The sequence below is a fragment of the Sturnira hondurensis genome, unplaced genomic scaffold (assembly GCF_014824575.4).
Source record: "Sturnira hondurensis isolate 20B ecotype Veracruz unplaced genomic scaffold, ASM1482457v3 Scaffold0007865, whole genome shotgun sequence".
NCBI classification, from domain to species: Eukaryota; Metazoa; Chordata; class Mammalia; order Chiroptera; family Phyllostomidae; genus Sturnira; species Sturnira hondurensis.
The window spans coordinates 14,620,043-14,647,233 of NW_028080496.1; the positions used below are offsets into that span (position 1 = coordinate 14,620,043).

Genomic DNA, 27,191 nt, shown 5'->3' on the forward strand with positions numbered 1-27,191 from the left:
TCCCAGAAATGTCCATACTGGAGCAATTATACGTACCGGCAAACAAACTTTTAGAGCCGCCAGCCACCTGAACCACATTCAAAGCAGACAGCGTCTCGGAGAACGAGGGAATCTTTATCTAGAACAAGATGTTTCATGAGAGCAGAGGAGAAAAAAGATCGTTTTACTTACACTTTTAAAATCACAAGTAACCTTATTAGATGATACAAGGAATTACTGTTAACTTGCATGATGACATAGACCAGAGGTTATTTTCTCTTAGGAATACACACTATGTTTAAGGATGAGATGAGGTTCTGAGATTTACTCTGAAATAAACAGGGGTTGGGTGTGTAGAAAGTAAAAGCAAAGCTGTGACCATCTGCTGGTAACTGCTACATGCTGGGACCGGGACACGGGGATGCTAGGACAAGGACCTAGCTTCTTTACGCGGCACATTTAAACACCTCTGTAATTACAGGTGAAAAATAAACATATATAATGTAAAGATTTAAACAAACGCCTGATAAAGAACACTGTATTTCAGGTCGTGTCCTGCCTATTCTTACTGACTCTGGCATCTCCGGGAAGTTTAGATTTCCCATTCCGATGCACGTGAGCTAATTTAAAGTTCTCAGAGCCCTTAGGGACCCGTTCCCACTCCTGCGGTAGGAACTGTGTAACAGTGGCTCTGAGGGTGGCAGAGGTTTGCACTACAACCCCTAGGGGGCGCCACACCTCTCCTTCCCAAGGAATGTGCCAACACGGGCGTGTCCTCGGAACCCCCCAGCTGCCCCCACAACCACGACCAGCTCTCGGGGACTGCTGCCCCTGCCCACCTCTGAGTTGGTCCCAGGCTGTGCAAATAAAGATACAAATGTGCTTGAAAGGACAGAATCAAGTAAGTATATTCTAATGTTCCCACTCAGCGTCCCCACAAAGCAGGTGATGAGAAATCCTGCAACGGCCAAGCCACAGAGAAACTGCTCCCGGCGCTAGGAATGGCGGGCACTGGTTTGTGACCACCCAGGTGAGAGACACTGAGTAACAGAAGGGACACTGGATTCCAGGCCAGTTCAGATGCACCCTCTGCAGTGGCAAGTCATTGAATCACGTCTCACCTCTGCACTTCTACTATTTTGTTCATGGTGAGCAAACTGCGTACGTATCAAAGGCAGGATCAACACAGTTACAGTCTACAATTATCTTCTTTGTGCTTATCAAATCTTTCCAAAACTGTATTTTCTAGTTTATACAACAGTAATAATGCAACAAGACCTAAACTGCACTATTTGCCCAAAACGGAGGCTTGCCCGAAACTAACTTTGGCAGAGCCCGTGAGTCCACGGCAGGATTACTTTGGAGAGCCAATCTGAAAAACACCGGAGAGGAGGCAGGCCCATGCCGGGGCAGGGTGATAAGTGCGGCCACAGGGACGTACCTTGGAGCCCTTCAGGCCACCCAGCTGGTCCTTGTCGTTCAGCCCCCACACAAACACCTTCGTCCTGATGGTGGCCGCCGACTCCAGCCCTGCTGCCTTCTTCCTGACAAGGCTGACCAAGGAGAAGGGGACACGGACAGAGCCAGTCAGTGTTAAGGCATGTTTAAAACCACAGGAAAGTGACCACGCACGTGCATGTGCCGTTTGCCGATCACTACGAGAACTCTTCCACGTCTTGTTTTAGCACAGTAAACCCTACAGTAAACACAGGAATTAGTGTTCCACGGGCTCAGCCTGCTACCTTTTAACTGAAGTGTTATTTCCGCCTGTTGTTTTGGTGGCAACCTTTCTGTGACCCACCATGTTGGTCCCAGTGGCTGTGTGCAAGCTCAGATCGGGCCCTGCCTGTCACCTTGACACCCCCCCACACACACACACATAAAGATGTAACTGCAGAGAATGTTGGCTAAGTGGCCCAGGAGTCACCCCTGGGGCTGAGACTGTGTCCGGTCATCTCCTTACCCCCCCATGGAGAAATAATGTAGCAGATGTGACCTCTGAGGCACTCTAATGCAAAACACCACTTTCTTCCATCTCACCGTCTGTCCGCCACATAGGCCAGCTGGGCTGAGGCCCCGCCTCCCTGCCCCCCCACCAGAGGCTCCTCCCACCACCTGCTCTGTCCCCACTCCCTGCCTGCCCCCAGTGGGCTGCAAGCCTAATCAATACTGCACTCCCGGTCTGGAACTCGTGGGACCACGAAGTGTGTGGGACATGGTTGCATTTTCCATTTGGGTGGTCTGATGCCAGGTGCTAACCACGTGGTCCTTCTGTGGGTCGTTCCTGGCTTTTGCTTGCTTTGTTCTACTTTTATAAGCCAGAATGGAAGCCCAGGGTTTGAGCAGGTTCTAGATGGGTAAGGTTTCTTTAATACTGACTTTAAAGGTCAAACTTTTATGGTTTGGGGATTAAAAACTGTAGGAAAACTCTTTTCGGATACAAGGCACTGGAGAGTGAGCCCATGCACGCTGCAATTACCTGAAACATCTCAGAACATATTTTTAGCTGAAAATATGCACAGGACACCGGGAGTGCTACTCCAGACACACAGTGACCAGTGCCACCTGCACATCGACCAGCTGGAATGGGGCCAGCGGTGGTCACTGTGGGCACAGCCCAGGTACAAGCTGCCACACGGGAGATGGCCGGAGATGGTCTGGACCACCCACTCACCCTCGAGTCATCAGCTAATGAATGATACCCCACAGTAAAGAAATTACATCCAAATATCTAGAAGTCCTTTTGTTACTGTAATCAATTAGGTCAAAATGTCGTCAATGAGGTTTTGGGTACTTCACATCTGCAGTTCATGTACTGACCGTATTTGCCCAGTTCATTTGAGTAGCTATTGATGAACAAAATGCTAATCTAAAATCCTTTTCTCTTAAGAAAACCCTGTGATTTATTTAAGCAAACTGGCATTTTCCTTAATTCACGTATGTAGCTACAATCAGTTTGAAGTGTATCAGAGAGTGTCACACAGATTCTAGATGAGGTGGTGTCACACACACTATTTCCTTTTCAACTTCTGTGCAAAGGTTTCAGAATAAAACAAGACAGAACCCAGACCCACAATCACAGGGCCCTTGAGAAGTCCCTCCATCTGACCACAGGTCTCGCCACTCATGATACAGAGCCCTTTTCTTTGCAGGAGACACAGGACTGAGGCCACACGCAGGAGAGGGGCAGGTGGCCGGCCGGGCCTGCAGCGCCCAGCAGCCCAGGAGGCAGCCATGTCCGCAGCGTGTGCGGCAACATGCATTGACAGGCTCTGCCTGTCTTCTGACTTAGCAATTCCACTTTTGGCAACTGAACTAGGAAAACACAACTTATCCGAGGACAGTGAGGGTCGCTGTTTGCTGCTGGGAGATGAGCGGGGCTCCAGACAGCCCTTCCCCCACTAAATCCCACATCCACACCTGGGCACGGAAAGGCAACGCAGGCAGGTAAGCCGGCAGCCAGCTTTCCTTGTCCTCAGTGCAGGCTGCTCCTTCCCGTCCCGCCCACTTCGCTGATAATTGACCTTTCCCCAGAGTCAACCTTTGGAGAGACTTCTCCTTGTTCCAACCGATCAAGGCTCCTTGCCAGTCTCAAAGCACAGAGTGCTCCCCCTTTGTGCGCGCCAGCGGCTGCAAGGCCACTAGGCTGTGCGTGAGTCTCTCTGATCTCACTCTGTGAGCCCCACCTCCTGCACAGGCACCCACAGACGGAAAGGAGGGCCAGCCCATGGTAGGCACTCCGTGGACGTGGTGGGCGCATGCGTACACCAGTCACCAACTCGGGGGAGGAAACGAGAGCGTAGTGGGAGAGGAGACCCTGCTCTGGGTAACACTGCACATCGGACAGCAGGGCACAGAAGGCCAAGGCGGCAACTATGTGAGCGTGTGTGATGCCACCAGGTTGCACGCTTCCAAACAGTCCGCCTGGGAAACTCTGTCGCATGTATTTTATCAGGACACATTTCCTAAATTCAAAAGTAGGCAATAAAACACTTAGCAAAGAAGGCTATGAAACATATGCAATACCATGTCCATAGGAAAACATAATTAGGGACAAATAAAAAAAACAAGGATACATATACTGAAGTATTAGACATGATATTTCGAGTAGAATAAACATGTTTAGTTCCCCTTTTTTAATGCGATTTTTCTAAATAAAGTGTGTTTCCTACATTCAACATGTCCCTGAAATTAATCCAATGATCATTTTTGTGAGAGAATCCACAAGTGTGTGCCATCCCCACGGGTGTCTAACCACTGTGCCTAGGAGACACCTGATTCAGTATTTACATGTGGAAGTGCCAATTTTGGAATCAGCAGCAGCAGACCCCAGTGCCTCTCACCTCCCATTGCTGCCCTTCTCGTCTTCTTCCTCCTCATTGTCTGACGCCAAGAACGGGACCGCAGCCAAATCCTCCTCCTCCGGGCGGATGCGCCCCAGCAGGATGAGCCCGTGGATCTTGCAGTCGATGCCGGAGCTCCTGCACTGCTTTATGGCGATCTCAATGTACCTGTGATACTGGACACAAAGACGGAGAGCTGCAGACTTCTGCGGAGGACACGTTCGTTCAGTGCCTGCAGCGGAGAGCAGGATGCGTCAGACACGGAGTGTGTGCATATGTCAGGACGTCCGTCCTGGAGCTGTCAAGGGAGGAAACATCTGGCGGTGGGAGTAGGGTTTGCCTTCAAAAGGAGTCAACTTCCCAGGGTGCGGGACTCATGTGGGTTTTCTTACGAGAATGAAACACTCTGAGAGCCTCACTGTGCTACCGTGAACCTTTCTGTTTCAAAGCTTTCTTGAACCAAGATGTATTAAGAAAGAAGGTCAAGGCCAAGAAGTTCACAGAGGCTCTGTGATCTTTAAAACGTAATGAAAATGTGTGAGTATTTATAAATTAGAGTGACAGTACAAAGAGCCCCGTGACTCCATCACATAGCTGAGCAACTACAAATGCACAACCGATTTTGTTCCGGTGTGGGTCCCCTTCAGGGAGTTTCAGGCAGTGGGCTGCTCCGGTATGTGGGCGAAAACTAAACTATGGGCTCACAGACAATATCTCCACGCTGTGGCCAGCACAGCCACAGTGGGACCCCCTGGCACCATCTAACACGCTGCCAGCGATCAGATTCTCATCAGCATCTCTGCGTCGCTGGTTTGTTCAAACTGGGGTCCAGAGGAGTTACAACCTGTCTATGACGCCTTTGCCACCGCGGGTGGAAGCTGGCTCCGCCCCCACCCCGAGACGTGTTTGCGTCACGGCGTTCCTCCTTCGGCCACCGACTTCCTGTGAGCGGACCGACACAGCGGGATGCACAGGACACACACGCTGCCAGTGCCTTCTCCCTGGGACTTGCTTAGACCTCAGGTCTATCTACGACGTCACAGGAAGCAGAGCTTGACCAAACCACTGGGATGGGTAATCCAAACTGAGAAACGAGAAATCCTACAGGAGGAGACCCAGTCCCTTTCTTTCCTCAACAAGGGAAAAGCAAGGGAACTGCAAAGCAAGGGAATGGAGTGGGAACTGCAGGTACTGTGCGAATCATGCTTCCCACGGACAGACCGCAAATGGGCGTGAACGGGATACCTGGGAAACCGCAACACTGATGGGGGGTGGGGCACATATGATGTTAGTGACGGTGAGGTGTGCCTACGGCAATGTGGCCACACTGCTTAGTCCTTCTGAGAGAGGAATGCTCAAGTACACACTACTGAAATAAGGGCACTCTGGGGACTTGCTTCTAAAGAGTCCAGAAGGAAAAAAACGGCGGGAGCGGAAAGATGGAGAGAGTGGAACGTGATATGCAAAAATGCTGGTGACTGATGAAGCTGGCGTTAGGTTTGTGGGGAATGCAGTGTACCTTCCCTTTCTGGTTGTGGTAGAAAACCCCATAGCAAGCCTTTTTTATAGGGTAGGTAATGCTACAATGTCCGGTAGCTTCACAGAATGGTAATATTCTGGTGGTTTTTTTCAGTCCTCCCCTGAGGGTATGTTTTTATTATTTTATGTTTTATTTTTCAATATTTTATTTATTTATTTTTAGAGAGAAGGGAAGGGAAGGAGGAAGTAGGAGAGAAACATCAATGTGTGGTTGCCTCTCATGTGCCCCTTACTGGGGACCTGGCCTGCAGCCCAGGCATGTGCCCTGACTGGGAATCGAACCAGGGACCCTTTGGTTCACAGGCAGGTGCTCAATCCAGTGAGCCACACCAGCCAGGGCTGTTTTTATTGATTTGAGAGAAAGAGGAAGGTGGGGGCCAGGGAGAGAGACAGAGAACGAGAGAGGAACACTAATGTGAGAAAGACACATTGATTGGTTGCCTCCTGTACATGCCCCAACCAGGGATCGAACCCACAGCCTTGTGGTGTATGGGATAATGAGCCAACCAACTGAGCCACCTGACCAGGGCTATTCCAGTTCTTAAGTGGCTTGGAGGGATGAAGAGTGGGTTATGAGTTTTCTGATTATTCAAGATGCTTCATACATCTCATACATGTGATATACGCTATTCTACACTCAGCAAATATTCTGTAATAACTTGCTGTCTGACAGTTGATTAAAGTTAATGCATCTCTTATGAATAGCAATCTCAATGATTGATTTAATTAACTCTGTAGCTGTTAATTTGCTTAAAATACAAAAATATTCAGGACTATAATTAATACATTAGACATGTAGTGTTTAGTTACCTACCGTTAATAAAATGAAATTCAGTATCCTTTTCTAGACAAACTCAGTATTATCTTTCATTTTAATAATTTGCCAGTGCACTCATTTATTAACACCACTGGCATTAATTAATCAAACAGTATGTCACAATATGGTTCAACGACATTCAGGAATGACTGGTGCCCCCCAATTCTATTTGCTGAAGACTAAAACAAAATAAACAAAAACAATAAGCCTCCAGGTAACATAAGGCTGGACCATGAAATCTGAGCCTCAGGAAAGGAACTGGCATATCCCACCGACTCCATATGCAAGACACCAACCTCTCACCCAAACAAATTAACCTATGGCATGGATCAGCTTTTTATGTTAATACACCTTGTCTGTCTTTATTTGCATAGGCCAAAAGTAAAAATAATAATGAATGGTAACCCTGGCTGGTGTGGCTCAGTGGACTGAGCTCTGGCCTGAGAACCAAAGGGTCGCAGGTTCAATTCCCAGTGAGGGCACATGCCTGGGTTGCAGGCCAGGTCTCCAGTAGGAGGCATGCAAGAGGCAACCACACATTATTGTTTCTCTCCCTCTCTGTCCACCTCCCTTCCCCTGTGTCTAAAAATAAATAAATAAAATCTTTAAAAAAATAATAATGATTGCTAAACTTCATTTACCCATTTAAAAATAAATTCACTGAATATTAGATAAATGAAAGTCAATTCTTTTATATCTTTACTCAGTATCATTTTAGCAAGTAGTGTCCTCACCAGACAACGATATTGGCAGTATAAAAAAACCATCTTAATTTGTATTACTTTATGTATGTTTATCACCATGATGCTGACACCGTGTGGAAAGATGTGAGAGGTGATCTCACCGGTCTGTGATACAGGGCACTGTTTAAAAGGACCCTCATTGAGCATCTCAGATGGAGTTTTCAAGAGAGAACATACACTTGGACGCATTTGGAAAATCACCTCCTCACCCATCAAAACCAATGCAGAGCTCAGCACCTCACGACAAGCCCAGCACTTTAGGCCAGGGGGTGTGCAAACAAAAAGCAGCTGCGACGTGGCGCATGGTCCCAGAAAACTATCGCACATGGACAGACATGGTCAAGGACAAGACTGCAGCCAGTGCACAGAACGGACCACCTGCCTCCTCGAAACTCGGCCAGGCGCCCTGTGGCCACTTCTCACCAGAGGGAGGGTGTAAGTTATCTGCTTCCCTTTCAAGCTGACCTAATACGCAGTGGTGTACATGCCAAAGTCTAAAATAAATACAATTCAGAGGTGGGGGATGGGTTCAATATCCCCATGGAAAAGGTCAAAAAGGTCTCCTAGTCCTCATCTGCAAACTATCACCATGGGGCACCACCGCACCCACTTACCTCCGTGCAGTCACTCAGAAGGGGCACTGTGGTGTCAGTAGAGTTGATATTGATTGTCTTTAGCTCAATTAGGTTATTCAGGGAATTACCACCTGGAAGGGAAGGGGGCGGAGAGGGGATCAGACCGGCAGGTTTTGTTGTATGACAGACAAGGGTCTCTGACCTAACGAACGCACTACCTGACACCACGACCAGGGAAGGCATGTAGCTGCTGTCCGCCGGGTCGACGGTCATTTTCAGTCGGTGAACAAGAACATCTGGGAAAATCTCCAAACGGATCCAGTGCTTAAAGAAAATAATTCTCAGTTAGTACATTTCAGCTGCTAAAATAATATCACTGAAGCCCTGGATAGTGTGGCTCTGGGTTGAGTGCTGCCCTGGAGAACCGAAGGGTCTCGGGTTCAATTCCCAGTCAGGGCACATGCCTGGGTTGTGGGCCAGATCCCCGGTAGGGGGCACACGAGAGGCAACCACACATTGATGTTTCTCTCCCTCCTCCTCTCTCTAAAAAACTTTAAAAAACAGAATCAAGCCTGAGAATCTATCACAATCTATCACATGGCATGGCAGACGGAACTGCCTCTGCGACCACAGAGGCAACAGCACTCCGCTTCCTCACCTGCTTATCAGGACCCAGGGCGGACCCTGCACAGCCATCAAACAGCAGGCATGGGGGAGGGTCCACATGGTGGAGAGAAAGCCCCTCACCCCGTGTCTGACTGTATGTCCAGAGTATGTGACCCACATGTAGGTGCAAATCCACTAACATTCCAAAGGTCAGATAGGACGTGTGAGAGACGTTTCCAACCACAGCGGAATCTGACCAGATAGCTCATGATGGGGAGTAAAGACAGAACCCTATTCTGCCGTCTATTAATGGGATAGAGATACCACCTGTCACCTGTATTATTTAAAATCTGACAATAAAAACTGAACAGTGCAGCTAAAGTAATTAATGAGCCAAAGTACAAAACAAGTACCAACAGGTGCCATCACAGCACAACCGAGCAGGTTTCCAGTGTTCACCTGCAGCTGAGAGGTGAAGGGCCACAGGTGAGGGGCAGGGTAAAGGGGTGACAGGTGAGGGAGAGTGGAGGGCCGGGCGTGCACACACTACCTTCCCCTGCGAGCCAGACGACTGCCAGCAGGGCTCGCTGCCGTCGATGAGCCGGGAGGCCTGGTTCACCGAGGACGACACAGTGAGGGACTTCACCATGCGGGACCAGCTGTCCAGCAGCGTTCCGGGCGGACAGCTGTGACACCGCTTCAGCTGCCTCCCGGACCGGCCGCAGAATATGGCCGACTGTCCTGTGCATGGTGACCAAACAGTGTTGTTAATCCAGGAGGGCGGGACCGTCAACGACTGAGACGCACGACGCTGAGCTGCTTCCTTCACGGCCATGCTGAAGCTCGCAAACTGAAAGGAGCTAATGAAATGGCGTCCAGAAAACCCAGGCAAGACAACCTCTGGCCGCCAGGAGTTGAAGCTCACACACCGCTGTGGTCAGTGCCACGTGACCCTGCCGGCAGCACCCAGTGGCAAACCCCCCGGGGGGCAATCCGGGGCTGGGGAGGAGTCCAGTGCCAGTGCTCACGGGGAGCACTCCCATTAAAGACGCCTTTATAATGCAAAGCACAAGCAGATGTGCAAAGGGTTTCCTCCTCCCACTGAGGAAGGCTGTGAGGGGTGGACGAACACTGAAAGGCGGATGAATCTCGAAAGCGTCAGTGACTGAGGTGGCGGAGGGTAATGGGAGCAGGACCTGAGGGTCCGAGGAAGGCTGAGGTGGGAGGAGGGACCCGGGGCACTGCGCTGGCGATCAGAGGCTACTTTCCCTGGGGCCTGTGGCACTTCCTAAGGAGAGCCCCCAGGTACTCTAGACAGGCTCGGCGTGGGGGGAGGGGTCTGGGGGGAGGCCAGGAACTGGAGACCAGAGCCCACCTCCAGAGGAGGGGATGACCACAGGAAACCCACACTTCCAGCAAGAAGAAGCCCAAGAGGGCAGGCAGACACACAGGGCTGTCTGACAGTTTTTAATAATTACGGCTCCACGTGAAATCACAGTGCTGAATGCAATGGGACCGACACAAGCCTAGAGAGTTATCTCTCCCAGTTACTAGAAAGTTCCCAGAAAGGTCGACCCTCCCCCCGATCGCTGGAGAGATCGCTTAGGCCTCAAACTGACTCAAGAAATCATTTTTCATATAATGTCCAGTACGCAATGGGATGTGAGGACACTGATGACCATGCCTGAAAACCACCAGAAAGAAGAGAGGACAAAACAGAGCCAGAGGCGCTCCAGATATTAGAGTCGCAAGATGCAGATTTTAAGACAACTCCACTTTCAAATGTTCAAAAAATATAAATATTCTCTACTGAATATTTCAGCAGAGAATCAGAAACTATGTTAAAAAAAAAACAACAACAGAAAGATGAGAAATGCTCCAGTAACCAAATGAAGAACTCACTGAACAGGTTTACTAGCAGACGAGACTCATATGAAAAGGCAATGAGTAAAAAATATCTAGAATAAAGAATTGAGGAGTGAAAGTTTAGAGAATGTAAATAGGAAGGTGAAAGGCTTACAGGAGAGAGAGACAGTCTAGCACAGGTGTGGTAAGATTGGTGTTAACTCACTAGTCCGACTGCGGGGATCCGTTTGCAACGCACCCATGCACCCAATTACCACTGAACCTCTTACTTCACCCAACGTTATGTTTCTCTCCCTCTCTTTCTCCCTCCCTTCCCCTCTCTCTAAAAATAAATAAATAAAATATATTTTTTTAAAAAGAAAACCTCAAATCAAAATCACCAATTAGAATGGCTCTAATTGAAAAAAAAAGAAAAATAAATGTTGTTGAGGCTGTCGGGGAACAGGAAGCCCCTCCACAGTGGTGGCAATAGAAACTGATGCAGCGCCGGGACAGCCTTTGGCAGCTCCTTAACTGGTGCTGAAAGCAGGGACGCCCAGGGATTGGCACAGAATGTACACATATCATCCCCAACTGCAACAAGGTGGGACTAACCCAGTGGCCATGAAAACGTACATGATGAACAAAACACAGCATATACACACGATGAAATGTTACATAAATATCAAAAAGAAATGGATTTCTGACACGTGCTGCAATGGGCATGAGCCCTGGAAACAGAACGCGAAGTGAAATAAGCCAGTCACAAAGAGACAGATGCAGGGCAGTTTCACCTAGGACACAGGTGGCAAACACAAGTCCTGTGAGCTGAATCCAGCCCTCCACCTTGTTTTATCTGGCCCAGGACCTTGTTTCTACCTGGCAGCAGCGCCGAGCTCTCGCTTAACTGTTCAGGAGTAGTCACACGTATGCAGTCCGAAAGTGACATGCAGCCCTTTGAAGGCAACAGCGAGGCTGCTGTGGGCCCCCCGGGGAAAATAAGTTTGCCACCCCTGACTTAGGCAATACCTAGAGGTACCAAAATCAGAGATGGAAAGCAGATTAGAAATTGCCACGGGCTGGGAGAGGAGATGAGGGGCCTTTTTGCTCCATGGCTACAGTTTCTGTCTGGAATGATGAAAACATTTTGGAAATAGACTGTGGTGTACCGGTCCCTGAATTGTACCCTGAAAAATAATTAAAATGGCAAAGCCTATGTTGTAAAAATTCTGCCACAATAAAAAAATACATATAAAGACATACACCGAAAAACACTTGCTCTCCGACTATCCAAGTCAACACCCATGCAATAAACCACATTATTAGGTACTTGAGGTCTTCTTAATGTTCTTTATGGAGAGATAAGCAAGCAGTTTCCATGGCCCCTCATTGAAAAAAAGCCACTCATCCAGCAGGGAGGACCCTCTTCCCTGCTTCATGGGGCACTCTAGGCAGGGCTCGCTGCATGAACGTGAACTTCAGAGAGCAAAGCCACCACCTCGCTGTCACAGTAACAATCTCATCAAGAACACAACCATTCTACCATACCTGGTTCATTTATTCTGCCAAACGTATGCCTGGTGTTGTGTTTTCTGGTCTTGAAACACGTTTCACAGAAATCGAAGTCATCACAGTTCCTGCACTTGAACCTGGGCCCGTTGATGGGGAACATCTGACAGCCATCACACCTGTGTGGAGAACAGCTGTGAGATGCTAAGAAAAAGAGGAGTCACTTACCAAATTTCATTCCACAGAAAGCCACTCCGCCCAAGCAAACGCAGCAACAGACAAATAAAGACTCACGTGACCCCGGGGTGGATGCTGGGCACCAGCTCCATCTCGGACAAGAGCCCTGTCCAGTGGGACTGCTGAGGGAAGTCAACGATGACATCCTTCCCATTGGCACTGAAAGCTGGGACAGAGCAGACTGCCTAAGACACCTTTGTCACCAATAAGAACATAAAATACAACTTAAACTCTACCTCACCATGTGACCTGCGTGTCACAGGAATGTTTCCGTCTTAGAGAGACTCACAGGGATGCTAGTCCCTGACCTCAGGGATTAGCTTCAAACTCAGGAGGGAGGGGTCACGGGGTGTTGGGGAGCAGGGGGAGACTTGGGCCAGAAATGACAACTGTGGAGGCCCGGCCGTCGGTACCTGGAGGCTCATTTGACTCTATGCTCTACTTTTGGATGTTTCAAATTTTCCACAGCAAGGTGGGCTGGTTTGTATCACACCATGTTAATCACCATTCAGTACCTCCGGAATGCCAATCACGTTAATGATGGAAAAACATCTCTTGCCCTCCGATGAGAGCACCATGCTGCTCCAATCAGTTAGTTACCTCTAAGCCAAGTTCTTATTTTTATAATCTACCTTTGGTTTGATTTGTAAAGCTTTTAATAATCTCATAAGAAAAAAGTGAAGCCCAAGTGAAATGTTCAATACGCCACTTGTTCCTGTGAAGCTGAGAAACGACCCTCCCCGGGGCAGGCCCCCCGCCTCCACTGCCATTCCCAACCGCAGCTGTGTGACAGGAGGAACTTTTCCACGAGGCTTGAACAAAACGGAAGAAGGTGGGGTCTCTAAGACACTGCGTGAGTTTAAAGATGAACTTACAGTGAACACATGTGTAATTCCTTCCCAAGCGACGGTTAATCCTGCACCTTTGAATGCATGCTACTTGTCTGACCTAACCGCTCCACGCCACGTCAAATATGAAGGGAGGAGAAGTTTGGGTTTCCAGGTTCCTAACTCTCATCGTTTGCGCATTTCCACTACGTTTAGTCCTGAATTTTTATAAAGCATTGAGGAAAAGAGAAAAGTGGTCCCAGACAGAGAGAGCTGGCTCGCATGCAGGCCACTGGGCGGAGCACACGCACAGCGCCATCGGACCAGGCGCCCTGGGACTGATGGGGAAGCCAAAACCGCCCCCAGGCACGTCTGCTCTGATTTGGTCAGTCCAAACCCAAACAGCCAGGCGCTCCGGCTGGAACAAACAACGGCCTCCTCGTGCCAATCCTAACTTCTTCCTGGATCCATTCTTCCAAAACGTTCATTAAGATACCCCTTCTTAGAATTAACCCACTTCCTCGAAACCTCCCCCAAATACCCAGCACACACCCCATTAGCCCTTTGTGACGCCCCGGTTTCCAGGGTGCACATCCTCCTGAGATGCAATGCATTAGTGTCCCTGACTTAACCACAGGTGTGCTCCCATGTCGGAGGCACTGACCAGCCAAAGAACACTTTATTTATCATGAGGCTTTCTTCACACTTGCTTTTCTGCCCTTGAGTAAAAAAAAAAAAAAAGTTCCCATCAGTTGAGAACTGGGAGTCCTGTCGCACAGAGAGGTTACCTTTCACGACGCCCACGCTCTGATGCGTCACGGATCCCCACTTGTACTTCGGGGTGGTCACCGAGGCTTTGACGTGCACCTTGTCACCGATCTTGATGTGGGAGGGAAAGCTTGGCGGGGGGTAGCCTGCGGAGGCCAACGACAAAGGCACCGCCATTAGCCTCCCTCCCGGGCAGCCTGTCACGCAGAGAAGGCCACGGGCACACACGGCGGGCTCACCTGCCAGCTCCACGTGGATGTAGCGGACCCAGTACGTGCCACCCTTGTGCTGCCAGTCACACTGCACGTTGAGGTCGTGCAGCCCGTCCCTGTCCAGCTTGATCACTTTGCCCATGTCTCCTTCGCACACCTCCTCGTACGTCCGGCAGCACCGCACCATCATTCCCACCTCAAATTGAAATCAAGTACAAGATGCAGCTCAGCCCACAGTGCGGATGAAGGAACCTCTGTGAGTGGCAGTGTGACTCCTGAGGGGGGCTTCCGCCTGCACAGAGGGCACGCTCAAGCCCCTTCTGTACAAGCGGCACCAGGGCTCTTTGGAGAGCCACGGGCTCCCTGTCTGAGGCCGGAAATGCACCGGAGGGGCCAGACCCACCGGTGCCAGAAAGCAAGGGAGCACCCTCAGATGCACATGCTCACTCCAGAGAACAACCTGATCGAGGGGAGCAGTGACTGAAACACAGCAAACCCAGAGGAGCCAATGAAGTCCTCACAGGGATGGAGCTTAACAAGGTTCCGGTCACCCTCATAAGGACCAGGGCAGCGATCTGCCATTCAGAAAACCGATGAAGCCAAAAACAACACAAAACAAAGCATTTCTCCTGCCTTTCGTATACAAACTGTATTATAAAAACTAACCAGAGTTGATAGAAAAGTTTTCTTCAAAGAAGAGAGACCTCCAGCTAACAACTGGGAAGGGACGACAGTTAGAAAATCATACCCTGTAACCCACCATGACGGTCCAGGCGAGGGTGCTGACGGCTATGGGAGCACTAAGAGGAACAACAAAGGGAGACGTTCTGAACAGACAAGGCTGAAAGAGCCGGCTGATGCAACCTAGCCCAGCGACACTGCGGGCTGGTCCACGAGGCGCCTCGGTGCCTAAGAGGCCTGGGTCCAGACCCCACAGCCACCACTCCACACGTACAACACGTAGAGGAAGGAGGAAGTAGGCCGGCACAGCTTCAGCCACAGATAAATGACATGAAAAAAATAGGCAGGGAAACTGGCCTGTGTTACAAGACACTTCAGAGACACACTCCCCTAATGTGAGGCGTATGAGCTAGATCGTAGCTGAATTTTTTAAGGTCCCCCAAAAAGGTATTCTTGAGGACACCTGGAATATCTGAGCAAGCACTGGATACAAGATGATATTAAGGAGTTACCATTTATTTTGGTAACAGTAATATCATGTCAAAAATAAAATCCGCCCTGGCTGGTATAGCTCAGTGGATTGAGCACGGGCTTCGAACCAAAGGGTCACTGGTTCGATTCCCAGTCAGGGCACATGCCTGGGTTGCAGGCCAGTTCCCTAGTAGAGGGCACACGAGAGGCAACCACACATTGGTGTTTCCCTCTCTTTCACCCTCCCTTCTCCTCTCACTAAAAATAAATAAAATTAAAAAAACACAAAATAAAAAATAAATAAAATAAATGTAAAAAAAGTAAAAAACATTTAAAAATCCTTTCTCTATTCGCGATACATACTGACATGTCTACAGGAGAAATAAGACGATTTGGGGGCTTTCTATGGAGTGACCTAACAAAAGAAGTAACACAAGGAAGGACTTAAGTGAATAAAGGACTGACTACATGAAAAGCACAACTAGATTTTGTAAGTTAGAAGCCAATGAGAACAACACACACAAGCAAACACGGATTTGAAAAAGCGTCCCATAGGGGCCACCCAAGAAGGTGGCCGCATCGCTGTGGCCCAGCCACTGCTTGCTGTCTGGCTCTGTCCCTGTCCCGAACCCTTACTCTCGGCTCCTTACTCTCTGGCCTCCGAGAGGCCGGAACGCTGGCTGACGGAGAGGCCGAGCCAGGCTCCCGCCTCAGACAACGACTCACCTGAATGTTCTCCCTCACGTACACGGCATAGTCATCATTACTCAGGAAGTCCGCTCGCTTTTTGTAAGTCTGGCTCTCAGTTACCACAGCACCAGTCGACTGCAGAGGATGAAATCTTTTTTTAGAATGGGGAACCAGATAAACCTACTTAGAAAGACAGAAGTGTGTGAAATCTACAATATCAAGATATAAAGTATGAAATACTTACCATATTTTTCCCTATAAATTTTTTTCTTTCTTTTTTTTGGAGCAGGGAAAGGTTTATTCATGGATAAGGTTTACCTTGAGAAGATGAAACAGCTCATTCTAAATATATTTGAACAGCTAAAATTCTTAATTTAGACATCATTTTTAAAAGATTTTATTTCTAGAGAGTGGGGGAAGGGAAGAAGAAAGAGAGGGAGAGAAGCATCAATGTGTGGCTGCCTGTTGTGCGCCCGCCACTGGGGACCTGGCCCGAAACCCAGGCCTGTGTCCTCACTGGGAATCAAACTGGTGACCTTTTGGTTCTTTGAGGCCTGCTAAATGAAGCTAAAATTCTTCATTTAAATCAGATTAATGGCAACAGTACAGTAAGCAGAAAGAGTCTCAGAAACTGAAAGTACAGAAAATTGCTGAGGCATTTGCCAATGAATCCCATACAAGAATTTACTCAGATCAGAAGTCAAGGTGTCATATAAAGCATGATTTCTTAGTGTTTCTAATGCCTACCCAACACCATCAGATGTTGGAACGAGGGTCTGTGCCCCTGCAAGCCCAGCAGGACTGCGGAGAGCCCTCTGGAGTGGCCCGGAGGTGCCCAGCACAGAGGACAGGTGGGCACAGGCACAAGCGCGGGGGCAGCGCACGGAAGCACTGACCATAGCGTAGGCCATGTCGTCGAAGTCCTCCATCACCTCCTCGTCGGAACAGTCCTCAGACCCGGTGTCTGCGTCCGAGAGATCCGTGACCTGCACGTCAGCATGGTCCAGCAGCCAGCCCACCAGGGCCTCCACACCTGCAGTGAGCACGCACAGCACACCCACAGTGGCCCCATGGCACCCACCTGCCCAAGGCCCCCAGACATCAGCACCACCAGCTGGACCTGCAGGCACTCAAGGGGTGCCACGTGGCACCCACGAGGAGGGCGCGTACCTGGCAAACCAGCGGCATTCCCAGAGGCGCCCGTGAGCGACTTGAGCGCGAACTCGATGTTCCTTCTGGGGAACCCCATCTCCATGAGCTGACGCACAGTGGGTGGCGCGGGAACCGGCGACTGCTTGCACTTCTTGGCTCGGAGGGGGCGCAGATGCTGCGTGGGCACGGGCGTGGTGGCCTCGCTGGGGCTGCCATCCTCCGACGCCGGGCTGGACGGGTGAGTGCACTCCACGGCCAGACACTGACACACGGCCAGTGCGGCCGCCTGCACAGAGGACAGCAGTGCTGTGATGCCAGGCAACCTCAGCCGGACTAAGGAAGTGGCGACTGCAGCCTGCTATCGTGATGTGCAGAAAGCCCAGACGGGTGTGCGCATTTAAAAGGGTGGTAAAACCCGACACAGACGGCTTTCGTAGTTCAATGCTGAGGGAAAACACGATGGCCTATTAACTCCCACCTGGCACACACAGAGCCTGGGAATTTAACCAGTGCTCAACGTGCTCTAAAGAAAAGGTCAAAGCAGCAGCCCTGAGCGCTGGGCAGGATGCAAGCTGAGGGCATGAAGGCAGGGGGGCGGCCCAGGGCAGGGAGAGGGGGCCCCTTTCCCCGGGACAAAGCAGCACCTACCACCTACCACCCTCTCCCTCCAGACAACGAGCCAGAGATGACAATGGACTTGTGTGCCCCCAAATTTGCTCTCAGCCATGCAGAGGGGGAAGCACCACTCTGCAGGTGAGGTAGGAAGAACAGGGAGGAAATCACACAAGAAACAAGCTGCTGGGACCATGCAGGGCAGCTCCGTCCCCTCCTCTGGCACACACAACACCCTCTACCCCGACCCCGACCCTGACCCCACCACCCACCTGCAACCTGGCCTCAGCTGCAGGTGCCCTCGCAGTACTGTTTTATCAAACTGAGCATGGGAGACAGGCTGGGAAGAAACCCAGGGCTGCCAAGTACCAAACGGTCCACGAGATAAACTCCGGAGTCCCGTGCCCAGCGCTGACAGAACCCAGAGCCACTACAACGCAACACCTGACACGCCCAGGACGCTATAAAAACCGCCAAGTACAGGAGAAGGCCAAACTGGGATGGAGTGTAACCAAGAGAAAAGACCACCAAGAGCAGACTGACAGGCAGCCCAGACGTCAGGATTAGCAACAAAGAAATTCAACCCCACCACCAGAAGCCTGCCTGCCTCCAAGTGCAGAGCACGAGAGATCCACACAACTGGGGAAGCTGACGCACCATGAGGAGCGACCTCACAGAACCGGGCCGCACGTCTGGCAGCTGTGCGGTGACAGACGTGGACAAGAACAGGGGATGCTGGACAGGAAAGAACGTCACAGTCAGCAGTTTCCGAACTGGGAGGGGCAGGGGTGGAAACCAAGCCAGGGAGGTGGGGCACTTGAGCACGAGCGGGGGTGGGGGGGGGGGGGGCGGGGGGAGAACATGCACACGCAGGCACGTCTCTGTGAGAACCATGGGGAAACAGCGCACAGACCGCAGGCTGAGGGGACACGACCTGCCACATGGAACAAGACCCGTGGGAGACAAACACGGAACGTGCTCTCCGAGACAACAGCCCTTCCTGGTCCCCAGAGGACAGCGCCTCACCCTGGTTTCCTCTCCGCCTCTCTTCTCCCCACTGGGGACCCCGGTGTGACTCGGGGCACGCTCTGCCCAGCACCCTCCTGCCTCAATGCCCAGCGTCCTCTTCTGTCTCTGCGGCTGCCTGGAGACACGGCCACGCTGAGGCCACTGCTGTCATTTCGAGCTTTGCAGACCTAACCAGTGGCTGGCCAGGTCACCAAACCCCCATAGCCACCATTTCTGGCCTTTGCCCGCTGAGTGCCAACATGCACTGGGGACCGCCGCCAGCTTCCCCATTGGCTGCCAGAGGCGGTGGCCCTTCCCTCTGGACCCCAGCTCCCCACAGGGCCCTGCCCTCTGAGGGTTTCCACCAGGTGCTTTCTGCCGGCCAGACCGAGCGCCTGAGCTCTTCTGTCTGTTATTTTACCAAGAATTGGTCATGAATTAAGCAGCAAGAAGGGTTTTTAAAAGTATCTCATTCTCCACATCTCAGGCCATGATGGCTGCCACCCTCAGACCCAGTCACATGTCACCTCCTCTGGGGACATACGCCCCTAGCCCCGGCCCTCAAGCGGTGGGAAGTGCGGGGGTAGGCAGGGCGAGGGGTGAGGGCCCAGAACCTGGCAGTAACAGAGTGTGTCCAAGAAAGGCTTTGGACTGAGAGGACAAACAAGCCAGTGCAACCCTCACAGGTCAAAGGAGCTCCTTTCCGAGCAATATTTCCTGGAAAAAGATCCCTCTGTGAATATTGAAGCATTAACCCATGTCGAGCCTGGCAATCTTCTTTTCAAACAATGCACAGCGAGGCTGAACTCCAACCCCTCCACTTTCTAACTAGTGTGATGATGTGCTACGACTAAAAACCAACGTGACACATCATTTAAAATTCATGACAAATCAGGGAGGGAGCCCCCTGAGCTCCTCGGGGGCAGAGCCCTCCCTGGGGCCACACGAGACACAGACACCCAAAAGAGAAAAGGGAAAAAAAAGAACCAACGAGCGAGAACATTCACATGTAGGGAAAAAGCCAATGTTCACCCAGCGTGGTGCGGGGGCCCAGCCACCACCGACGCTGCAGTACCTCGAGCTCCTGCTTGTCAAATACAGCCTTCACCGGGGACGGCTGGGTGGCCGAGGCCAGCAGCTGCTGCAGGAGGATCATCGGGGGCTGTGGCCCTTCGGGAGACATGTCCCCCAGGTCAGGGGACGCAGCTGCACCATCATCTGGGTTGGGAAACAAAACGTGTGTGGCATTAAAGATGATGCACTGAGCATGCTGAGTGGATAGGACTTCTATCCCGTCACGCACTGGATGAGCCAAACCTCCAAGGCCTAGATGGCCCAAACTAGCCTTTGAAGAGTCCCCCCCTAGCCCCTGCTTTTTCGGCTCAGTCCTTTATCAGGGCACCTGTATCCTTAGAGCCAGCGAAAGTCCCCCCCCCCAACCCCTGGCCCCAGCCCTTCCCCCCGAGCGTGTGTCTGTCTGTCTCTCTCTCTCTCTGCACACTCACTGCTCAGCCGCCCATCCAGGGACACCTGTGTGCGTGCTTCTGGCCCTGGCTCGCCCAGCCAGCCATCGTTCCCAGCACGGTCAGGCACCGTCTGCCACTCACTGAGCAGCTCCGAGAGGCGGCTAACGCCCGTCTGCACCAGCCCCAACATGCACTGCGTGGAACCCACCCAGCCGTGCGCAGCACCTGGTTTTGGTTTGGTGACAACTTCAACTAATCCTCTAATTGGAAGTCTTTCTCTTCAAGGGCCAGAGAGTAAACGGTTCACAGTTACCAGCCATGCGGTTTGCCACTGAAGAGGGACAGTGGCCAGAGACAACATATGTATGTCTCCATGCCACATGATCAAACCAGATGGCCCGGGCACTTCCTCAGGCTGTGCCCTCGACAGCTCCGTCCAGGGCCTGTGCTACCCAAGCATGGAATGGTGACCTGACTCAGTGCCACCACATTGAGGACCACATGGCAGCCAACTGGACCCCCAGGGCTCTGTGTCCTGACCTCCCACCATGTGGGGCCACCTTCCAGGTCCCTGCTCCCCGGGCAGCCTTACCTCCCACTCAGCATGTTAAAATGAACTCCCAGCACCCACCCCCACACTCCACGGGACTTCCCCACTTTCTTACAGGCGCTCCTCCCGGGTCTCCCTGTAATGAGCCTGAAATGGCAGCCACCTTTGACTCTCACTGCTTTTCCAGAAGTTTCTCATCTAAAAGACCACACCTTCCATGCCCCCGGAACCTCTCCCACCTCCCACGCCCCCCCCAGGAGACACCTCCTCACCAGGCAGAGAAGCGATCCCCCCGCCTCTCAACCCCCTTGTCACGAACACCCCGATGTCTCACCGGCCAACTGCGCACCCTCAGCATCAGCCCTCTCCCGTGGGGCCTGCCTCGGCTTTCCGAGTGGGCCCGTGTCTCACCCGATTCCCGCCACAGGACATCGCGGGCGTCCCCAGCTTTACCCACAGTCACCCACAACCCGAATTCCTCCCGGCCCCTCGCCAAGCGGAGATCCCTGGTCCCCGCCTCAGGGTCTGCCACAGTCTTCAAGGCCCGCCCCAGACCTGGGCCGCTGGTGTCCCCAGGACGTCCGTGCACACACGTCTCCGAGCTCTGGCCTCGGGCAGAGCCGGCTCGAGTCCCCTCCCACCCTGACTGCAGAGAGGCAGGGGCACACACAAGAACTATCTCGTGCACATAATACTCAGCACTCTCTTTCCACAGATGCTTATTAAATATCTCATGGCTTTTTTTTTCACTCAAAAAGCTCATTGTAGAAAACAAAAGTAACTTTGAAAACTTTTTAAAAAAGTCAGCTGAAGTTCCCTTGTCGGTGTCACGGCCTAACCACAAACAGGGACACCCCACAACGTGCTTCTCTGTTTGTGTTCCCATGGCAACGTGTGTGTGTGTGTGTGTGTGTGTGTGCGCCGCGCGCGCGCATTTCACCACTGTGAACAGCGGTGTCGAATATTCCGCTGTGTGGACCCACCCCCGGGCGACGAGCACACAGTTGTCTCTGGATTCAAGACAGACCACGGCCGCCCAAGCAGCCACAAGGTGCGTCTGTACACGTGTCTTCAGGCCTCGACATGTGGCACATTCCCACAGGTGACTTGCGGTCATTGGACACACAGAAACAGGTAAGTGGACAGAACACAGGTGTGTGCACGCGTTTCCTCCAACACCCACCAGACGGCAACACCGCGTCAGCCCCGGAAGTAAGGAGTCCAGGCCACACTCTGGGCCTCAAATCAACTCGGAGCCTTGTTGTAGGGCAGGCTCTTGCTCCCGAGGTGGGGGTGCGGCCCGAGAGTCTGCGTTTCTGGCACACCCCCTGCGCTGCCATCCTGCCGCTGGTGCCACAATTCAGGTCACGGCAGGAGCTGCATCTCCCTCCTCCCCGCCTCAGTCCTAGCCTTTGTCCTCTAAGGCAGTGACCTCACCGGTCACAGCGCAGCAACTCCTGGCTAGGTGGCCCACCTTTCTCATACACTGAGGAGCCACCTCTAGCTCCCTGCTGTGGAGTGCCCGCCCTCCTCGCCAATGTACCTGTCTGCGTGGCCACAGCCTCCTGCACGGCGGGCTGGGACAGGATCTGCCGCAGCTGGTCCTGGTGGGACAGCAGCGCACGGCCCGCCTTCAGGATGTACAGCTTCAGCTGCTGGCTCCTCAGCAGGTCCAGGTCCACCTGTCCTGTGGGCGAACAGGCCTCAGCGGGAACCTGCGCCCTGCACGGGCTCTGCTCCCTGCGGCAGCGAGGCCGCGTACACGACGCCCACCGCGTGGGAACCGGCTGACTGGGCCACAGGCTGTCAGGAATGGAGGCCTCATCTGCCCAGCGCTGAGACTGGGGACTCCCGCAAGCTCCCTTGCCTCTGGTCTTCCCCTTCCTTGCTCCCCACTCGACTACCTTGGTGGCTCTGAGGATTAAATTAACGGTTTAACATAGAACTCTGTTAGCTACTCTCAGTACAGTCAAGTGTTTCCCAAACGGCTATAATTTTACCCAGATACCTATGTCACAAACAAAAGACTTCAACCTTTCAGCCAGGGCACCGCCTGGCCAACCCGGCTGACACTCCCTGCCCACTGCTGCCTCCTCATCAGGATGGCCACCCTCCCCAGACCCGCCTCTGTCTAACCAGAGAAGAGAGTGGTGCCCACCCACCACCAGGGCCCAGGCAGAGGAAGTGCCCAGGGACGCAGCAGACACAAGGAGCTAAGCGCAGCTATCACAGCAGTGTTCTCCAGCTAGATGGGCCAGAGTCCCCAGAGGCAGCATGGGGACAGGGGAGGCAGGGGATGGAAGAAGCACAGGTGGCCTTCGGGCACCCAGCTTGACTCCCGGGCAGACAGGCTTGTTCACTGTGACGGGCTAAGGGGCAGGGGGAGCTGAACTCTGCACGGGCTGCCGGTCAAACGCATGCACCCTCCAGCCAAGCGGAGAGAACTGGAGGTTCAGAGTAAAAGGAAGTCACCACCGCCAGCGCCACAGCAGCGATGACAATGATGGGGCAAATGTGTGCGGGAACTTGAGAAGACAGGGCAGGGGGAGCTGGAGTTAGGAGTACCACAACAAGGACTCCCGACAGGCAGAGAATGGTCTGGAAGAAGAAGGCCCAGAGAGCATGCAGGAGCAAGGTGCAGAAAATGGAGAGGCCAGAGACCAGACAGGAAGCACGGGCAGCCCTAACCCACCGTCCACAGGTGTGAAGCAAGGCAGGTCCTAGAGCCAAGGTCCCCGAGGATACACGGGGAGCGGGAACAGACTCCTCCCCAAATGCTCGCTCAGACCACGCGGGGCAGGCCACTGCTAGCGCCCAGTCCCTCTCAAGGTGCCCAAGGTCCCGCAACCACCTTTGCTCACAGCATCAGTGCGTCTGAGTCCTGACAATGGCCACACACTAACCTAAAAATCCCTGTTTGGGTGACTTCTTTATTTTGTGCTTTTCCAATTTGCTTCCAGCAAGGTTCACCAGCTGAGCCCAGACAGAGAGCATGGGCTCCGTGAAGGGCAGGTTGGTGATGCTGAACGCCACAGCGGGCAGCTGGGGAGAGAGCAAAACCATCACTGTGTGGCCCCTGACAAGCACAGATAGAATGTTCTGGAACTTCTCAGAACCACAAGCTTCATTCTGAGAGACCTCACACAGCTAGAGTCTGCTGACGTCTGAGAACAATCATTTTAAAACATGATGCTAAAGGAAAGATGCTTACATGGATAATAAATATGACCTAAATTAAGGTTTTTCTTCATCAACTTGTCAACAGTAATTACATCAGAGTGGTAATTATTATCTACTTAGGCATTTTCTATATACTTACAGTACACTACAACATATATGTATTTCCAAAAGCATCAAAAAGTGTTTTATAGAAACAGAGTTAGAATACAACTTAAGTTATTAAGAATAACATAAACCCCTCCCTTTCCTGGGCATCCGTATTTCAGATTTAAGATGACAGTCGCTGCTACAGAAGCCATGTCACACAAAACAATCAAAAAACATTTTCTACACCAATTATTTTTTTAATTTAAAAATTTTTTTTAACTTTTTAAAAAAGATTTTATTTATTTTTAGAGAGAGGGGAAGCAAAGGAGAGAGGGAGAGAAGCATCAATGTGTGGTTGCCTCTCATGTGCCCCTCACTGGGGACCCGGCCTGCAACCCAGGTATGTGCCCTGACTGGGAATTGAACCGACTACCCTTTGGTTCACAGGCCAGCGCTCAATCCACTGAGATACACCAGCCCGGGCTCTACATTGTTTTAAAGGAACCGTTTTTAGGCTTTTTAAAAAGTTGAACTACTCAACAAAAAATAAACTTCAACTGCCATTTTATAATAACATAGAGGCTTACAATGCCTGCTAAGTTGCTGATGCCCCCTCCCATCTCTTGAGGCTAAAACGAGGCATGAACTACTCATCTTCATAACCCTGTGAGCCAGGCCCTACTCATCCCGGGCATACAGCGCAAACCAGGGAGGAGGCAGGCAGCTTCCCCGCAGCTGGAAAGCCTCCAGAGAGCAGTCATGCCCCACCACCAGCCCGGCACTGATGTGAGAGCCCAGTTCTGGTAGGAAATCCCTTTGCCTGACCACCCAGGAACCGAGCACAGGTCACTTACCGGCTTCAGCTGGCTCAGCGGGCAGACACGGCACGCCCGCATGTCGGAAAACTGCACGGTGATCCTGCCCTTCGGGGTGATGCGCGTCACGGTGCCTTCCCCAAACTCCTCGTGCGTGACCTGGCCCCCCAGTCGCAGGCGGCTGTCAATGCCCCCGATGACAGCCAGGACAGCCATGAGGCCGCCGACCTCCGGGCCCTCAGAGTCCAGGGGGCAGTCCTCCAGCAGGGCCTGGGGTGGACAGACAGCGCAGGTGAGGACGGTCGGAAGCTGGGGAGCTGCCCATGTCCTACCGTTTACAGGCAGGCCAGATTCACTTTTATACTCATGTCTTCAATAATTATTGCCAGTAACACATACTTTAAAATGTATCTCTGGAGAAAATAGGCAGCATTTAAAAAGATAATCTGTAAGTTAAAGTAACATTCTGCAGAGGCCAGCGAGTGGACGTGAACAACCCACCCCGTCGGCCGGCTTGGCACCACAGCTGCGGGCGACGGGCTGCAGCTGCGAGTTGATGTACTTGTTGATGAGGCCGCTCCACTGGCCCAGCGAGTGCAGCGTGCGCAGCAGGGCCACCGCCTCCTCCGCCAGGGTGCTGCTGTGGGTGGCGGTCAGCGAGGCCTGGGGCCGGGCCCTCCGCCTCCGCAGGGTGGACTCTGCAGAAACAGACAGGGAGCTAGGCGGTGCCCACTCACACCGCCGGCCAGGACTCGAGAGAGGTGAGCGGCCCACCTCTGAGAAACGGGACGTCTGAGGAGCAGGTGGTGAGCAAGCTGCCCAGGAACCCGAAGAGCTTCTCCACCAGGCCCTTCATGTCCTTCGCCCGTTCGGCCTTGTCCCACGACGGCAGCACCGCTTGTAGGAGATGCAGGGCTAAGATCTGCATGGGAGAGTAGAAACGGCCGGCGTCAAGGAAAACCAGCGTATGACACGTGAGGACACAAGAATTTTATTTTCTCTTTCTTTTCTGTTCCTATAATAGAATTAATCATGTGAGAATTATGATGTTCATTATTTGACAGCCAAATTGCACCCAAGTCAATTGATGGCATAGATGATCAGGGGTTAAAAAAATGAGCCACGTTATAGATGCACGTACTTATTCCATTAAAAAATAGCCCTGGCTGGTATAGCTCAGTGGACTGAACAGGGGCCTGCAAACCAAAGGGTCACCAGTTCAACTCCCAGTTAGGGCACATGCCTGGGTTACAGGCCAGGTCCCCAATAGGGGGCGCAAGAGGCAACCACACGTTGCTGTTTCATTCCCTTTCTTAATCCTTCCCTTCCTCTCTCTCTAAAAGTAACTAAATAAAATCTTTTTAAAAAATTCCTCTTAGTTTGATTTTCAAAACCTTCATTCTACAACTCCTGGGAAGCAGATGAGATTTCACCCCTCACAGAAAAGCCCGTAGAGGACCTAGGCCCCTTGCTTCGCAAAACCAGCATTGGAGAGTTCCCTCCTAGCTGCTAGGTGGGATGCTGACCATCTCTGAATCACTTAATAAACCCGATTACATCTCCAAGTTTTTAAACATCTGCTTTGTGCGGGTTCAAGTTCTTTTCTGCACTCACAGCTGAACCCAGCCACCTGATTTTGAGAACCGCCAGAGTTGGCTCTTCACGCCACTCTTCCGAGCGGTCCCCACAGTCCCCGAAGTGGCGCCCAGGGGGACGACTCGGGCGGCACATTACCTGGTGCTGCATGTTACCTGGCGCTGCAGCGAGGCAGCTGTGAAGGGCGCGTGTCCCTCGACGACGCGCATGAGCAGGGCGATCCACGGCGGGGAGCTGAGCGCGGCACACATGTGCGGAGTGAGCGCGATGCTGCGCACGAAGCCCAGCGAGCACCAGCCGCGGTGCTGCTCCCGGCTCACCAGCCTGCTTGGGGACGCTGTGGGCGACAGAGCTTGCTGACACACACTCCCAAGGGCCACCCCGCCCGACCTCGATGTCCAGTTCACCTGCTACTCCTTTCAATGAATAAGCTGCCTGGCAAACGCATGGCAAGTTCACGCATTCAAAGTGAGACAGAAAAGCGGGGGAAGACTTCTGGGTTTGTCAGGGAACACCTTAGATTTCTGAAACCTTTAAGGGACATGTAATAACTCACAGCAGTTAGGAACTATATGTCCCATTTCCAGGTCGTAGAAAAACGATTCACAATGCAATAGCATGATTTGTGGGAGTGCCTGTTACATCTTTTTTAACGTTCAGTGTTTTAAATATCTCCCATAACGATGGGAGATATTAAGTAGGATTAAGTTCCTACTTGATCTGCACCCTGAATGGCCAACCCAACGTAAGAAGTCTGTGCTAACAGAAGAGCTTGATTCGGCTGAACCCCGATGAGACTCTACCGGTCTGCGCCGCGGTCTGCGCCGCCTCCGTCTGCGTCTGGGCCTGAGCCACGCCCCCCCAGGGCCCCGCCCCCAGGGCC

At 52.0% G+C, this 27,191-nt stretch overlaps 1 protein-coding gene across 1 annotated transcript in view; it reads right to left on the bottom strand.

The window, feature by feature from the left end:
* Positions 1-27,191, bottom strand: part of HERC2 (HECT and RLD domain containing E3 ubiquitin protein ligase 2) — a 188,325-nt gene that overhangs the window by 52,799 nt on the left and 108,335 nt on the right. Inside the window, exons 39-58 of the mRNA XM_037053813.1 lie at positions 26,464-26,645; positions 25,487-25,634; positions 25,214-25,410; positions 24,752-24,982; positions 23,534-23,672; positions 22,174-22,317; positions 19,690-19,832; positions 17,013-17,280; positions 16,739-16,875; positions 15,879-15,977; positions 14,028-14,196; positions 13,809-13,934; positions 12,251-12,359; positions 11,996-12,135; positions 9,153-9,343; positions 8,215-8,320; positions 8,036-8,127; positions 4,323-4,498; positions 1,421-1,532; positions 37-118 (exon numbers count right to left, since the gene is read on the bottom strand). Of these exons, the coding sequence (XP_036909708.1) occupies positions 37-118; positions 1,421-1,532; positions 4,323-4,498; positions 8,036-8,127; positions 8,215-8,320; positions 9,153-9,343; positions 11,996-12,135; positions 12,251-12,359; positions 13,809-13,934; positions 14,028-14,196; positions 15,879-15,977; positions 16,739-16,875; positions 17,013-17,280; positions 19,690-19,832; positions 22,174-22,317; positions 23,534-23,672; positions 24,752-24,982; positions 25,214-25,410; positions 25,487-25,634; positions 26,464-26,645 (2,991 nt within the window). The remainder of the gene's footprint in view (positions 1-36; positions 119-1,420; positions 1,533-4,322; positions 4,499-8,035; positions 8,128-8,214; positions 8,321-9,152; positions 9,344-11,995; positions 12,136-12,250; positions 12,360-13,808; positions 13,935-14,027; positions 14,197-15,878; positions 15,978-16,738; positions 16,876-17,012; positions 17,281-19,689; positions 19,833-22,173; positions 22,318-23,533; positions 23,673-24,751; positions 24,983-25,213; positions 25,411-25,486; positions 25,635-26,463; positions 26,646-27,191) is intronic.